The 17,974-nt window shown below is 38.6% G+C and overlaps 1 protein-coding gene across 4 annotated transcripts in view; it reads left to right on the top strand.

Moving 5' to 3' along the window:
• asic1b (acid-sensing (proton-gated) ion channel 1b) overlaps positions 1-17,974 on the top strand; it is a 161,711-nt gene that overhangs the window by 111,214 nt on the left and 32,523 nt on the right. The window contains exon 1 of one of the 4 annotated variants that reach the window (XM_017408689.3): positions 13,835-14,627. The exons of the other annotated variants lie outside the window; for them this stretch is intronic. Coding sequence (XP_017264178.1) covers positions 14,007-14,627 — 621 coding nt within the window. The 5' untranslated portion in view covers positions 13,835-14,006. Of the gene's footprint in view, positions 1-13,834; positions 14,628-17,974 lie in introns of those variants that run through there. 4 annotated transcript variants of the gene reach the window in all.

Below are 17,974 nucleotides of genomic sequence, written 5' to 3'. Positions count from 1 at the left end.
CCCTGTGGTAACTTTTGCAAAAAAAGAACAAATGTCTCCAAATTCACAGGACTTGTTGTCCATGGTGAGAGGAATAAACACAGTTAAAGACTTGTTGGTAAATTATTTTTGTCCCATGTTTTAGAGGGGGAACCGATTATTTCAGACAGCTGAAATATTTGGTTCCCCCTGGTAACTTTTGCAAAAAAATAACAAGTGTCTCCAAACACAGTTAAAGATTTGTTGGTAAATTAACTGGTTGTTGTTGGACAATTAATGATCTAAATAACATTCGACCTGAATGTTATTTCAACCCGAATGTTATTTAGATAAAAGCGAAATACCACAAAAATAGCAGACACAGAATACATTAACAGAAGTTTTACTTTGACTGCTGGAGAAGTTGGTTAAGCATGCTAACCAGCATAAACTAAATATATCTTTAAATATCCTGATACTTAAACGCGCACACACACACAAACTGAACCAAGAACAGAAAGTACTTTGTGGGAAAAGGTAGTGCACAAAAAAAGAAATACAAATATTTAACTTTTGCAAATCAAATGTCCATAAAGACAGATTAGACAGATTATACTGCACATTTGCTATGTCCTTGGTTATAGCTAAAAACCAGGACAGTGCACTTTGCATGAATTAATGTATTCCTGTTTTATGTTTCTCTTAGACAGCAAATCAATAAAGTGCATTTATTTTGCATAATGTGGCAATTGGCAACACCAGTGGCTTGTGTATTTCTGTTACTGCCTGTTTATTATATCTCCCAAAGAGCCACTGTGGCCCCACTGACTCCACCACTGGTGTTTAAAGCAGGGGAGGTGAACAGATTGATTGCTTTCTGTCTCTCTCAGTCTCTCAGGCTTTCTGTCCTTTCTTTATCTCTGTCAGTCTACCATCTCCCTCCCTCTCTGCTGTTTGAGCATTTAAAAGCATGTATCGGTATCTCTGCATATGTGAGCGTGCTGCAATAATTTTTTATCTAAGAGCCGGGTCAAAGTGACTAGTGTCGGTTCAGATTCCAGCAATTCTGACCCAGAGCAGAATGTGAGCCCCCCTCAGAGCAGTGATCCAAATCCCTCTTTCCTGTTTCAGCCCCAACCCATTAGATGCAGCTTGACTTTCTCCCAAGCTCAGCATTGTCAACTGAATCAGCCAGTAGCTCTGATTACGCCCTTCTCTTGTCTCCTCAAGAACATCAGTCTGTATGCCACGAGTGCAGTCTCTACCAGATTGACAGATAGGCAGAGAAAAAAACAAAAAACAAAGGGTGTCTTTTCCGAGAATGAGAAATGAAATGCCAGTGCTGCAGATACCTGCTATCTGGCTCTGAACTGTAAATAGGTGTTATGGTCCAGTACTCTGTTTTTACGCAACCTGTGGAACTCCGTCAGTGGAAGTGTTGTGTAATTATCCTTAAGCACATATTATGGTGAATTAAAAATTAGTTAATTACTTTTTTTAAAAAAAGCGTTATCTCTGATTAATGTAGATATCAGTGTGTTTCACCAGCAGAGCCAACATAAATGTGTGCTGAACTCAGTTTGTTTTAATCACACGCTCCTCTTTAACAATTATACAGGTTCAATTGTCAATTCATCAGCTCTAAATAGTCTAGGTTTGTTAATAATGTTTAGTCTTTATTATTGATTTTTTTTATCTTCCAATGTAAAATTTAAACACAATCTGTAGAGCTATATGTTCCAGACTTGCTATTTCATTTACTGGCTTAAAGGAGACATCAGTTAGTCACTAGTGTTATAAATATGTTATAAATTCTATCTATTGATCCTGGGGGGACAATCTGTAGAACTATATGTGCTCTAACTCATCAAAGTGTGCAGTGTGCATAAGTCTTGGTCCAGTTGTTTCTCTCTCCCTTTTTGCAATTTGTCATGTATGAACAAACTATAACAGAAACAACAGAATTTGTATTTCAAGTCATGGATACAAGGTAGGGCAACACAAGGATGGGTTCTGTCTAAAGGAGGTTATTAAAGAGTGCACTGCAGATATGGTTCCTCCCCTGTATGAGGTAACGACATGGCGGTGTTAATTATTCATGCTGTCACTCAAATCAGGATGGCTGTGATTTTCTCATCTTCTAAATGATTGTTTCCTGTCTGCACCTCAGGAGTTAATAGGTGGTTTTGATCCAGAGCTTTGAAAATCATTCAGTTTTAAACCTTGTTCTTTTCATTTATTGTATCAAAGTAAAACATCTTGCTTGGTTTATCTTTTAAAATAGTCCTAATATCAAACAGTGATCACAAGGGGGCAGTGTTATACAGTCATTTCCGAAGCTAAACTGGCTCTCATGGAGTTCCTGGCATTGAGAGGCTGCATGCTGTTCTTTTTATCCTTGTTGTTTGCAAGTAATCCCTCAGTAACAGACTTAATCTCCTCTTTAAAAAACTTATTGATTCCCACTACAGTACAGCTTCAGAGCCGCTGAGCTCCAGCGACCACTATCTGTTTAAAGCTTCATGTAGCCGCAGGACTGCTGCCAGTGGAAACACAGTGGTTCTGTTTCTGAAAACATTTTTCCTGGGGGTTTAAGCTCTACTTGTGCATTTGGGGGATTAAGAAAATAAATATTACAAATCAAACATGAGCTGAGATTTGATCAGTGTCAAGAGCCTTGACAGAAACCCATCCCTCTTTTATTATCTGTCTCTTTCTTTTACTTTCTTTCTCTCCTCAGAAGCCACAGAGTTTCATGACGGATTGCAGTCCAGTAAAAAAGTCACATCATGCCATTCTGTCACTGGGACCTTCTCTCTGATAATCAAAATGATTCATCTGTATTTTCAGATACAATCCTTTCAATTAAATATCTCCTCACTCTTCTTGGGAAGCAGTTTACAAAAGGTACAGCAACATCCTGCTTGATGAGTCCAATGGGATAAAAGGCCCTTTAAATTAGACTGATGCATCATTATCTCTATTTAATATCAGCCATCTGCTAATAACAAATTGGTAATTATTCATTAAAGTGACATAAATGAAAGGAAAGAACTTTCATTTTCATTCTAGACTAAGATAAATGATGTGTAATGATGTCAAAATGAGAGAAACTGCGGTCTTGTTGGAGCAATTATAAATGAAAAAGGCATATAACAATTGTCCCACAGAGAGCCAATAGCCACTTAGGAGGAGCTAATTAGGGCTGATGAGGGGGCCTTAATGGCTTCCAACAGGACCGCTCCCTGTTCTTAATACCAGAGCTGACATAAATTGTTTCGCTCCGGATGACAGAAGGAATGTCAGAGGAGCTGTAAGGAGAAAGGTTGTGTTCTTTTAAAGGCGCCGGACTCCGGTTATATTTTCTCTCAAACTCTGGAACTATTTTAAAATTTTTTCTGCTCTTTCTGACTGTGTGTCATGTCTGTGTGGGCTGATGTGTGCATGAGCCTGTGTGCAGACCTTCAGAGATGTACCAGTCAATTTGGAAAGAAAAATAATTATCTACTGTAGGCCGTCATCTATTCTTATCAGGTAGATAAAACTGTAGAGGAAAGAGATATTTAATTTTTTTTGTGTGTGTGTGTAGTTAGTGTGCAGAGGCAAAAAATGCCTAAAGGCCAAACTGTGTTAGTTGCTAAAACTGGTCTTCAGTCCCTTTTTTCTGCAGGGTTTCATAGATATGCTCATCAGTACTCAGTTGGGAAATAGAATGCTATTTATCACAGAGCATAGATTTAAATAAACATGTAAACCCACCTTAGACCTTAAAATATGCTTATGTAACACAAGGGAAAACAAATCTCCAGAGTGTTCAGTTTTTGTCTGTAGCTGTATTTACTTATTGAATATAGCTTGTAACACATGGTTTCACTGTTGACTCGTGGTCTGTGATAATTAGAGATCATATGGAGCTTCAGATGCATTAAAAGTGACGCTGCAATGTTACAGTTTTTTGGCCACAGGAAGGTATAAGCTCTCTTGAACAACTTGCACACCCTGACATATTATCATTACTAAATCTATACAATGCTGTAAAGGGTTTCAGTTGAAAGTCAGATTACTTGTTACAGATAATCAGAACAGACAAACAGATTACTTGTAAGTGGTACAAGTAATGTAATAATAAGTTAATAATTATGGGGTTGTTTCATATTAAGCCTTTGATTTAGTTATCATTTGCTTTGGTTAAATAAAACAACTAATGGTTGAAGTATATCATTACAATTTACTGCAAAGGAATAATAATAATAAAAAATGCATGTGCCAGCCTTGCATTTGAACCTATTTAAATGCAGAATTGTGTTTAAAGTATTGGCTGAGGCTTAAGATTTTGTCTTTTATCCAAATCCTTTCCCTTTTCTACTGCAAACATCACTCCGTGTAAGTGCCATTTGAGGATTTCAACACATATCTGTTCAGTAATGTGCAACATTTTAAACAGCAGCAGTGTCAAACTGCCTTAAATTTAAACAACTTCAAAACTGCAAACAAACCGTCCTGAGCCGACGTTAGCAGGAGCTGTTTTGATTGAACAAACGTTTCATTTCAGTGTCTGCAGCTCTAGAGCTTTTGCCTTTGAGCGGAGCAAGAAAAGAGGGTGATTACATTATTCAGCGCAACAACCTAATACCCACAGCTGATGCAAATCTTAGCACCAATAACAGCTGCTTAAGGAGCAGACGGTGAGAGAATTACTGACACCGGCAGGAAGATGGGCCCTGTCGATTAAAACCCCACCACCACCTTCTTATTCACACGTTTATATCAGGACGTAATTGCTCTGCCAGGTTCAAACTAGAAGTTATTCAGAGGTAAAAATAAATAAAAAAGTAAATAAATCATTGCAGCAATTAGTGTTTGTCTGCTACCCCCTTTTATACACAACCTCACCATACAGACACACTCAGTGAATGCATCAGCCATCCATCATAATGCTTTCAGTAAATATACCTGCGGGGGGACTGGTAATCCTGCAAACAAAAAAGAAATCAGAATGAAAGATTCATTTAAGTTCAACCCAACATGCAGTTTTGGACTGTCTGTTCTATTTACATGTGAGCGCGAGTGAGCGTTTCAGTTTGTCAGCCAGCTGGATAAGGATCAATGCGTCTTCGTTATTCCTGCTTCCATCGCATGTTGGACATCTCCTTGTCATGAGTTGTAAGGCGCGCACACACATTCGCCCTGAGTCTGCGATTTAACAAGTTTTCCAGTGTGTTTGCTGCAGTACAGACTTCAAGTCAGGGAGAAAAGACAATTTTAGACATTTTGATGAAGTGTCTGAAAGGCCACCACATGTAATTTCATTATTGTCCGTGAGTTATGGGAGGAAAATAAAAAAGTGATTTCTGTCTTCCATTAGCCATAGTTAACCTAAATACCAGTCAGTACAACACTATCTTGTACGGTTGTAATGCCTGGATGTTCAGCTGAGAATTAGCTCCATTACATGCAGTTCTAAATGCAAAGAGAAATTGTATGGAATGATCAATTATCAATCATCATCAAGCTTTTCCTTTCATACATAATCCTTTAAATGTTGAGTAATCTCTTCAAGCAGATTTGTTGTCTATGAGTCAGATAAATCAGTATTTTTAATAATTGCATGGAATATTGGCACTTTTCAAATTATTTCTAGTTGTTGCAACAAAATAAAAACCTAAATCATCATTAATATGTGTACTTGTGGCAGCTAAAAATAAAATTGAGCACCAGCACAAGAAACTCACCTCTACATCTAGTTTTACAAGAAAGAATCATTTATAAATGTCAAACAGAACGAGACCATTTATTTTACAAAGCGCCTTTCATTCATTTCTCCCTGAGCAGCAAATAGGAGCCATCAGGCCATTAGGGACTAGGAGACTGTTTGCTGTAGCTAGAAGCCGTACTCTGAAAGTCATTCATCAGAACCATTTCCCCTCTCTCAAAACTCTCCCCCAGCCCAGCTGTCATGATCCTGCCAAGATGAATTAGCTGTGTCATCCTGTGTTTCCTAGTGCAGGCAGGGATACTCTTATTGTCCCATGGGCTGTGAACATAAATCTGCTCCATTCAGCCTCTGTGCTTATACAGTACGACTCCCAAATCTTCCCGTAGGTTCAAGCACTGATGCATCATAGTTAGGCACAAAAAACATGGTGGTACTGTCACACTTGCAACATTAACCAGAGCACAGTGATGAGGGGTTACCAGAGTCTGGTATCTTTTTTAGCTTTATCAGTTCTTCACATGTATTATATCACAAAAAAATATCAACAGACTTGGAGTTCTGTTTATGTGCACTACTTATTGATATCATAGTTTTTAAAAAAGCATACTTTTTTTTTTACTTTATATGAAGCTTTGTTGAAAAGCCTTTGATCGGGTACTTAAATTGGTGTTTTAGCGCCCTGAAAAGTAATTAATGTTTTTATTCCCCCCACCCTACCCCTCTCAATTTAACATTTTTACTAACTTGGTTTGATTAAACCTCAGTTAAACAAATAAAATGTAATAATATAAAACATCAGTGAGCTAAACAGAGAGGGTACATAACAAAACATAACTACTTCTGTTACATTCTTGTAAGGTAAACTATATCAGTATTTCCAAATAAATTTAATATTTATGTTTCAGGTTTGAATAAAAAGTGTATAATTTGTGTTTAAGCATAATTTTATGTTACTTTTTAATTAATTTGTTTTAAGTGAAAAAGACATCATTCAGTGTTTAGTGACACTAGTAAATCAGACTCAGAAAGGCAGCCATCTGTCTTAACTGGCTGAGAATAAAAGGACCAAATAGAGCTAAAATATGTGCATTGTTTTTGTTGCATTTATTTTCATATATAATTTCATAAATCTAACAGCCTTATTGATTGAATCAAACTAAATCCAGCATTTTTCAGTGTCTCCTCCTAATCCATATTTTTCCTTCTAACTGAGCCGTTCTCCTAATTACAGACTCATACATATTTTTATACAGTAGATTGGCACTGTGCTGACATGGTATTAAATTCTGTTTTATAGTATAGCATTTTGAAACGTTATTGTAGTGTAGAAGTGTCTTCTGTGACATATGTCCCTTACAGCAGATTATGTGCACAATTATCCTCCAAATTGTCTCAGTAAATCACTATCTGCTCTTCTGTCAGCCCCCCTGCAGCCACTGGACCCTGACTGGTGCTGCTCTCCATGCCTCCAGCCTGTTTTTCTTCCTTTGCTCTGTGCTTAGCCTCCTCTCTTACTTTATTTTTGCCCGCTCCCTTGTGGACTCCTTGGCGCCAAACATTCCCTGTGGGAGACGGAACAGACAGCATCTGTGAAGAGAAGCTGAGAAAATACAGAGATCAGAGGACAAGGGAGAAGGGGGGGTGCAGAGGAAAGAACAAAGGTGTGTGAGAGGAGGGTCTACTTTTAATGAAAAGCCACATGGTGGATAATGGAAAGATAAAGGGAAATACGTTATGTTCATTCCCTTGCAAACAGAGAACCGTCCTGAACATATTGAGAATGAAAGAATGATGAGAGGTACAGATAGAGCAAAGTAAACAGAAGATAGACGTTAGAGGAGAGGTTGAGAGGGGAGCTGGTGACAGTATTCTCCATACAGCACGTGGTTCCACATGTTAAGGTTCAGACTGGTCACCTTCATTCCATTTCAGACTAAAATGACAGTTTGATTAAGTACCAAGTGCCTCCACACTCAAGTGCTCTCGCAAACAAAAGTGTTGCTATCAGTGCATTCAGTTAGACACTCAACGGAGCGAAAGCTCTATTTACCCCTCATCCTCCAGGGTTTTTATCTTACTGTATTATTTATATTTATCCTCTCACACCCTTATTAGATAAAAGACAAACCCATATTTTTATGTACTTGTAATCATGGTAGCTGGAGCTTGTGTGGGTCAGGGGACTGCAAGCTTTTTCCAAACAGCCTTGCATTTATTAACCAGCCAAGGACAGTCCTGAAAAGCTGCCCGGTCTTTAGGAAAATACTATGGCATGTTATTCTCTAGAAACCAGAAATGTGTGCAACTTTTACATTTTTAAAGGCATGTGCACAGTGCCTGCATTCCTTTTTTCCTGCTGATTGAACCAATATTTAAGTCTTTTATTTATTTACTGTACATATCATAATCACAACCAGGTGTTTTATTTTCCAAACTTAGCCAAGAAAGTTTGGTGAAAATCTGAAACCAAAGAAATGTTTGAAACAAAGGGGAAAACTCACCAACAACTGAAATAGTTTGAACAATGATATTGAAGCTAAAAAACAAAAGTGAAGTATTCCACTAATGCTGGAATCCAGTCTGTCAGCTGGAAGTGCATGTTTAAGCTCCAACACACTGTGTTAGCGGGTAAAAATTATGTTCCAAAGATTTAAAAACGAAGGAATATATACACTGTGTACATGCAAAATACCTGCAGAGAACATTTCTGGGTTTCAGAAACATAAAATTGTAACATTTTTTTTTTTATGACTGGGTTGCAGGGTCTTTGGGGTGTTAATGTATTCAGCAAATTTCAAGTATATTTGCATGTGTTGTGATGAGATACAGTAAGTACACACGGATAGTGCGAGAATGTGTTAACCTGTTTTTACATTTCCAGCACATCCTTGATCTTGAGATACAAAAACATTTAAAAGTGTAGCGCGGGCAGAATTTTGTGACTGCAAAACTGCAAGCCACTTGTTATGTACTGCTTTCCCCCTTCTCTTTATAAGTGTGCAGAAGAAACTGTAACCACATAAAACAAGAAAGCACTTAAAAGATAGAATTTGATTTGTCGCTACTGTGCAGCATGGTGCATTATGAAGAGTATTATTTTGTGGATATAAAAATTGTTCTATGGTAATGAAAACACAAGATTTCCTATTTCATTGTATTAAACCTAAATGGAGACATAAATACTATATTGCACTTATGCCAACAGATTACACTAAAAGTTGCACAGCAGCATTTAAAGACACCATCTGTCTAATAAAATTCATAAGTAAACTTGTTCAGAAGGTTGTATCCACACACTACTCAGTCTTGTTCAGCAAGTAGTTTGTCTTAATAAATTTAGCTTTATTAAGTTAAGACACACAGTATATCCCCATACTGATAGGTTAATTTTGAAAGGACACATATAGTACATATATGATGTATTACATCCTTCTGATTATGCTTTGGCACCCTTAATAATTTACTGTATCACTATTAACAATACCTAATTAAATTGTTGTATATAAAAACTTGCAATAAGTGTTGCATACATTTAAATTTTATATATTATCCTCATACAGAATTAGTTTTATGGCCCATAAATTACATCAGATGTGTTAAAAAAAGGAAAAGGAGAAACAATAATAAGCAAAGTAAGAAAAATATTAGATTTATGCAGCAATAAGTCTTTTAGTCTACTAAATGTGGGCAGCAAGTCTGGGTGCCAAAATGGGAGGTGTGTCGGCCCTTAGCATTGTTCACACTGAATGCCTGAAAGCGTCATCCTCTTTGGTTTCCATAAATGACTGATAAGATATGACTTCATGCAGCAGTTTTCAAATAAATCTGCTTGTCAAGGTCTTTCCATTCATCTTAACTTGGCTTTTAAACATTCACTGCTTCACTGGCCTTGCTGATTGAAGCTCGGGTTTTCTCTCATTTAGATGAACTGTCAGGGCAGAAATCCACCCTAAAACCAGCTATATGCTGATCACTCCCAAACACATTAGCTCCTAGTGATCAGGCAGCTAATATTCTGTGATGTTTTATGGTCTATGATGGACATTCATGACATCATTTTCCAATAGATACTGATGTTTGTAGGGACAGAATATGATTGTGTAATTACACTCGATTGTGTTTCATTGTAAAGATTCTGACAGATAAATTTATGCTCCACATAAGTGTTGTAACAGTTTGGATTAGGGTTTGTTCTCTGTGAAATCATTAAACTGACCTAATAGTAGTGCACTCCCAAATGAAATTTGAAGCCCCACACTTGTGTTTTCCTTTAAATCAACAGCCTTGAGATGAATGAATTGTAAGTCAATTGAAGATTTATATAAGCAAACATTTTTATATTCTCAGAACCTTTGGTTTGGAAATCCCTACAACATTGAAAAATGAATTATAGTGTTTCAGAAACAGTGTTTTTTCCCCCATATTTCTCCTTTTGTTATATAATCAGTGTAAAGGAATAAAACAAAACCATTTTTGTTTTAGAGATCAAACCAGACCAGGATGTTCATTATTGTCACAGCTGCTTTGGTAATAATAAAAGTAAAGATTTGTGCCCAAAGTCCCCTAACAAATATCCATGCTTGCAATTATAAAAGGTTCATTAGTGAATCTCTTTATCCGTGGTTTTTAGAGCAGCGATCATTTGTTATTCAGTTGTTGTTGTTGTTACACTTGTTGTGGGATTGTGCTTTTCTGTCAAGCAAGTACATCATTATCCCTTCACCCAGACGGATTAGCATGTTCCACAGAGCCTCTCCTCTGATATGTCTCCCTCTTGATGAGGTGGTCGGGGGAAACGGGGCTGAACAAATGCTGTTAAATGCCACAAGTGTCAGGATCCATCTCCGGGGAATTCTGATCCACCCATCACGGATGTGCATTACAATCTAGCCATAGTCACACTAAACCACCTAAACTAGTTCTAATTGAGACATAGAAACCCCAATATTTGTCCTGATTTTTTTTTCTTTCTTCTTCTTCCTTTTTACCACTCTGTGACTGATCTGAGTTAAATTCGTCTTGATTTTTTTTGGTGTTGATCTTGAAGACATGCTTATGATGGTTGTATCTGACTGAGATGCCATCATAGGCTGGTAGACGAGCAATAAATCACCCGGACACCTTTGCTTATTGAAATGTGAGTAATAACCTCAGCGTAAGACTTTTTAATCCTCTCAGGAGGGGTCATGATGATGGGCGCTGCGGCATATTGACAGCAACAGATAGCAATATAAAAAGCAGTCTGTTTCTTGTACAGACCCATAGACGTTTTACAGAAGTTAAATACTTGTTGACCATCTGATTTTCAGGCACATAAATACTAAGTAATAAATTTGGTTTTGTACTGTGTCAAATATATTCTTGTTGAATAATATAATTATAAGATTTGGGTCTCAGTGCAAAAATTAAAGGACTAACATCTATTGAAGAACTGCAAGTTTGACTAATCTCATGAGAAATCACAAGATGTCTCACTCAGAGATGTCTTGTGAACGACTTTCAGCTACTACCACACCAAATTGTAGCTCAATTTCTTTTAAATTGAGCCATTTTTCTGTTGGCCTATTAGCTGTGGTAGCCATCTCAAACTAGATTGACACCAAAAGTTAATCAGTTATACATGTATATCTAATGATGGTATTTTCCTAACAGACAGACAAAGTTGAGTTCAAATAGTGAATTGTAAAGTACTTGTGCAATCTGTTAGCACTCTGAATATGTGTTGGAGATTGGTCTCATTATTATCTTTAGTGGTTCATTTGATATTTTGCCAACAAACAGACACACAAATACACGGACATGGGCAGAAACATTCACGTCCACCTTCTTGTCTGCCAGCAGGCAATAATGAGCAACAGAAATCCCTTTCAGTCTCCCTCTTTGTCCAACTCTTTGGTGACTGTGCAGGTCAGGGGTCTCCAATCCTGGTCCTTGAGGGCCACTATCCTGCATGTGTTACTTGTTTCCCTGCTCCAACACACATGATTCAGTGGTTAAATTGCCTCTTCGTGTTCTGCAGAAGCCTGTTAATCACCCATTGATTCAAATCAGGTGTGTTGGAGCAGAGAAACAAGTAAAACATGCAGGATAGTGGCCCTCCAGGACCAGGATTGGAGACCACTGGTGCAGGTTTTCCAAACATGGTACAGAAATCAATTTGTGCTCATGTATGATCATGCTGAGCTACCAGTATTATTCTGTTAAAATATTTCTAGGAATTTCTTTATATTTCATGTCTCCTTATGGCACTATTGGTCCTTGTAAAACATTTTGGATTAACAATTAAAAGGCTAGAAATTAAACTAATTGCTCACTTGGTTGCTAGCTTGCTTATACTATAGCCATAAAGTGTGTACCTCATGGCAATTCTAACAATATTGCACTGTCAAGTCTTACTCTAATTACCAGTTTACAGGAGGTCAAACAACTTGCTTATGGATCAAATTGAGCTGAACTACAAATAATTGCTACTGCAACAGGCTTTAATGACACTGTTAAAGGATCGGCAAAATAAAAATGCAATAACTTAATGTGCTCTAAAGAATCAATTAACATAAATATTAAATTTATTTGGGATTTTAGGGGTTTGCAGGCACAAAAATGCACTTGACAGATAAGACATGTCTGAGTCTGAAAATAGAGCATCAAAAAGATGAGGTAATTTAGAGGGTGTCCACTCCATCTGTCCATCAGTGCTGTCAAATAGTTGAAAACCATCGGAAATTGGGATATTTCTGCTTCAGTTTGCCATTTTTAGAAAGAGAATAATATGATGGTCATGATTATCTCAAATAATATGAATATCACTGTTACTGTCTTGGCTGAGCTTGATGGGAAACATTTATTTCACCCGTCAAATTTATCTCTCAGTGAAAAAACTAATATTTGGTTTTGTTACTTTTTCTGAATGCCTGTCTTGTCTGGCTTTACAGTCCTTGCCTTCATAGCAATTAACCCTGTTTTAAGAAACTGTCTTATCCTTTAGAATATGGAGTGACAGGATGTGAAATATTGATTTGCTAAACGCTCCTTATTCAGGCTATCTTTCCCTCTCTTGTCATTCATAGCATTTCCCTCGAAGCTCTTTTTTCCTTAGTCATGCAGTAAGCAACAGACACACACTCACCCAGCCTTAAATGAGGAGCAGACAGTTGAAAAGAGTTCTGCATGGGAGCTCATATTCTTGAAACTCTGTGTGATGATGACTAACCAAGCATGAACTACCACTTGACCAAAAACTCCCCCAAGAGTGAGATTGCTTTTGCAGACACTTTGTTAGCGATGCATTTAGGTCTCTGTCAGATCCTGGGGACAGATCCACTCTTCACAGCCAAAGTGGGGCTATGCAGGGTCAAATAAATAAATAAACAAACAATATGAGTTTGGTTTATTGGGACCCTGGGTGATGTTTTATAGATGCATAACATGGCTTTCATTAATTTCCCAGCAGCAGCTTGACCTTTTCTGTTTTCCTTCTGACATTACGTGTTTGACCGAAACACATCAGTCAAGTCTTGAATGCCAAGCCTTACCTATTGTACATGTTAGTGTGGAAAAATGCAGTAGAGGCTTACAGTTTATTGGATTTTTTGCAATGTGGGAAATATATCTAACCAGCGGTGCAATAAGTCTCTACAGCTGTAATGGGAGTAGTCTTTATTTTAATTTTTTTAGGAAGACTAAAATAGGGATTAAGGTGTAGCCTATATGCGTTTGCACCCATAGGTATTTATGTGTTTGATGGGGGTGAAAGGGAAGATAAATGGTCTGCATCTACTGAGGCAAGAGATTTCATTCAGCAAACATCACTAATGATATTCCAAAGAAGTGTATCTCTGTGTGTCTGTGCGGAGTAAGGCTGGAGGAACAGGTGAAACTGGGGGGAAAAAAAGAGAAATTGGAATGCAGACATAAAGAAAAACGTGTGCTGAAATATAATTATGATTTTAACTGAATCTGTTGTCTCTTTGGAATTTATTCAGACTTTCGGAGACTATAACTGCTTGTAATTTAAATGAAATAATCCCCGGGACTCCTGTTGCTGCACATTAACGCACTAAATCATTCTGACTAACTTCAGTTCCCCCCACCTCCCGGACGCGCTCAGGGAGCGCTGCGCAGCTGACAAAATACTCCCCCATCACCGCCTCAAGCTGCTGCTCAGTGCCTGGGAGAAGCGAAAAGGAGCTGTGTGCGCTTTTACTCTCTCATTCTTTCAAAGTCCCTTACAAGCAGCAGCCTCCTGCGCGCGCAAAAGGCGCCTTTTGGACACATTCGCTCTCCGACCAAAAGCGGCACCGATGTTGAGAGCGCGCACCAGCATTCCCCCAAAATGTGCCCGTCCTCTGGATCGAAGCCGAACCAGGGCTCTCTCGCTGAAGCCGGGAAACTCTTCCTGAAGCACACCACCTTGCATGGCTTGAGGCACATCTTCCTCAGCGGCTCGTACCCTCGCAGAGTCGCGTGGCTGCTGGCGTTCCTGGCGGCGGTGGCTCTGCTCTTCACCTGGTCCTCGAACAGAGTGCGCTACCTGCTCTCGTCGCCCGTCTACACCAAGGCGCACATGGTGTACGCCAAGCGGCTCGTCTTCCCCGCCGTCACCATCTGCAACCAGAACCTCCTGCTGCCGCGGCGCATGAAGAAGACGGACATATTCAGCGCGGGGAGGTGGCTGGAGCTGTTGGGGATGGACTGGGAAGTCTTCCCCGCTGCCAAGGAGGCGCTCATCACCCTGCGGGGTGACGGAGGAGGAGGCGGCGGTGGGGGCGCAGGGACAGAGCCGCCCTGGTCCTCGCTGTCTCGAATTTTGGACTTTAAGCACTTTCTTCCTCCTCCTCGGGAGTCCCAGCCGTCCATGAGGCAGCTGCTGGACCGGCTGGGACATCAGCTGGAGGAGATGTTGCTTTACTGTCGGTATCAGGGAGAGCTGTGCGGGCCGCGTAATTTCAGCACCGTAAGTGTCCTCATTCCTCAAAGTTCTTCTGTTTTTTTTCACCCTGGTTTAATGTCCTCGATTTTCAGTTTGGTTGATCATGTGGAGTTTGTTGTAATTACCTGCCAAAATCTGAGGTGGCACAAGTATATGTATCATCTGCCTCATTAGTTTGACTCGAACATGTAATCACCCGGGGTGTACATGACGCGCATTCCTCTGCCCTGTTGCTTAATGCGCCTCAGTGGTTCCATTAATTCTTGTAAACTACGTTCATTTAGCTCCACTCCTCTGCATGCCTCAGTTTAATGTTTGAAATTAAAATACATCTGTGCATGTTCTTCAAATGACTTTAAAATGATTAAAAGTGGGTTTTCTTGGTTCAGTAAAGGTTTAGTGTCTCTCATTTCCCCTCATGTTATCAATTATTCTATTATTGCCTTTAAGAATTCCACATCAGGAATGAAAAGTGGGGTCATTTCCTTTGGAGGTGATTGCAGAACCCAGCAGCCCTTCTGTGTTACAATCTGGTTTAAATGGTTCCTTTTCAGTCATCCATCAGTACAGGATCAATCTGTGTACAATTCCCTGCTCACAAGAGACCAATCCACCCTTAATGAAGACTTTTGATTCATTTAGCATTGCATAGCAATATTCAGTGACAGTGTGATAGAGTGCAGTTATAGTTAGAGTGAGTCCTCATTGATTGCACTTCATTATTGCAAGAACAATGTGAAAGCCAGTGTTCCCTGTTCTCCCACCCCATTACCCAAACAAGCAAGACCTTTTTCTTTTTTTTTTAATTTCTAGTGTTTGAAACTCTACTTGATGTTTTGGAAATCTGTTTTTTCTTCTGTCATTTGCAGAAATCATGTCTTATTTTGAGCCTTAGGAAAAGTTTTCTAATTTGAAACTGCTCTCCATAGTGACAGCCTTCAGTCTTTGTGCCATTCAAAGATGAATCAAAAAGCTGTTTTTTTTTTTCCTTCCTTCTGAATTTCAACGCACCACATTTAAAGCCTCAAAGCAAGCTATCACAATCAAGCACATTTCTCCTTGACAAAATGGTTTGATTTTAGCTGGGAATTTTAAGGGGGTGACCAACAAGTCACAGCAACCTGTTTCAGAGATAAACAGAACTCCAAACTCTGCAGCGTTGGGGATGTGTGCTGCTGCATAGATAATCAATGATTCTCTCCATGACTTCAAGGCAGGCAAGACAAGCTGTCGGCATGAGTCAGACCAGTGGAATCAGTCACACTTGAGAGGTGAGGTGTGGAGGACGATGGCGAGCCTGTCCACATACAACTTTTAAGATCTATTGGTGTTTTTGTGCACCACTCTTGTTGCCAGGCCTGTTTAGAAGCACCATAAAAATGGTCCACTGGCTTCATCAATACATCCATTCCTTCATTTTGTTGCTCTGTCCTTTATTCTTTTATTTTTTGCCCTATTTCAACAACACACATGCCTGACGCTCATCAGGCAGTTCTCACTTCACTCGCTGTTTGCAGACATTGGTTTGGGGTAAAGAAATCAATCTAAGAACATCCTGTCATGCAGCCTCCTGTGTATGCCATAAATTGATGGCTCTACACTCAGTCTTTTTAAATCTTACTGGGCGATCTAAGAGCAGGTTTGGGAATTTGTCAGTAACATGCTGAGACAAAAATCCATCCTCAAACTTCGCACAGTTTCAAGCAACAGCTTTCAAGAACTCAGTGTTTATTTCTCTTTTTGACAAACTTTAAAAAGTGGAGTCGCAGCTATATAAAGGTTATCATTGCAAAGTCATAAAGACTGGTCAAAAGAAAACTATAAAGTAATAAAAAAACTCTGCAATTGATGGTTAATGTGTCCCTAAATTAGGTAAATTTGTTAGCGGATGCTAACTAATTTGTGCATTTGTTTACCTACAGAAAGAGTCAAAGTGTCTGTGGAGTGTGGGCCCAGATCTCAGATTTGCATATCATTACATCTGGAAACTACTGGAGTATATGCTTCCAAACTGCTTTAATTGATATTGTTCAGATTTAGTTGTTTGTGTTCTATTTCATACTTTGCTATGAGTGCATTAAAAACAAGCAAAATGGAAGTGTAAAGTTGTTGATGACAGTGTGAATGTGTTGGTAGTTTATAGGCAACACTGAAACATATCATACTAATGAAGCTGTTAGCAAGCTGTGGGATGTTTGTTACCAAACTGTCTCTTTACACAACCAGCAAACACAAACACATTAGCATTCATCTGGACTCGTGTCTCCAATCAATCCATCAATGAATGCATGCCTGATGTTCGTTTTCCTTTTCCCCTTTGCTTTGATCTTCTCTGTTTAGCCGCCTGTTTCTACCTTCAAGGATCTAGTTTGGTCTCATCTGATATTGTGCAGTCATTGTTTTAGAGGGTTTTTTTTTTTTTTTGCTGGAAACAGATGTCTGTGTGTCTGGAAAGGATGCTGATGTGAGCAATGGCAGCGCACCAAACCGTTACGTTTTATGCAGTTAAACAAATGTGACCAGTTTGTCACTGGGAATGGCACTTTTTATATTACGCCTTGCACTTTTTACAACATCAATAATATGTGAACAGCAGTTGGTATTTAAAATTGGATTATTGCTTGAATTTATTTTTATAAATGTCGGCAACAGTTCTTTTTTTAAACACTCTGAACTCTGAATCCACCAATCAGTTTTATTAGCTTGTACAGGTACATCACTGAGTCACTTATTATCTATAACAGTTTGTCTTATTAGTGCTCTTTGTAATGCTCACCTTAACCTACTGAATAAAATCCTCAGTATTACTGTACCTGTGTAACATTTTGATTTCAACAAGATTCATTAAGAAGATTTAACAGGACATAGTAAACAAAGATCTACAGTTGTAAATCTGCTTTACCCAATTTACTACACATACACTTCATAACCAATTTATGTTTCATCTTTTGGCCTTCTGCAGGGTCATCATAAAACATCCAACTGTTCACATTTACTACATTCATGCTACTACAAGTCTTGCTGGAGATTTTACATACTTGGATCTTTTTTTTCTTTGTTCTGTGTGAAAGTGTTGAAGTTGCTTTAGTTCTTTTTAGGTGCTGCAGTGTTTTATAGTGTTTAAATTGTTTGATCGGGCGCTTTCGTTGACGTCACCAAAAGAACTATCGTTGCCATGGTGTAGGACATTAAACATCTTAAAGCAAAGAGAAATTTAGATGTACACAGCAAATCCAGGAGGCCCAGATTAACACTGTCAGATTTGATTTCAACACTTTTAAAGTGTCTATATGGGTCCACACCAGAAAGTGTTAATTTAACTCTTTTTGGAGAGTTGGTACCTTAACTCTTATAAAGTGTCAAATATCAAA

The sequence above is a fragment of the Kryptolebias marmoratus genome, linkage group LG4, assembly GCF_001649575.2.
Source record: "Kryptolebias marmoratus isolate JLee-2015 linkage group LG4, ASM164957v2, whole genome shotgun sequence".
Lineage (NCBI taxonomy): Eukaryota > Metazoa > Chordata > Actinopteri > Cyprinodontiformes > Rivulidae > Kryptolebias > Kryptolebias marmoratus.
Note: the sequence above shows the minus strand (reverse complement) of the source record. Positions and strands in the feature narration are given on the sequence as shown.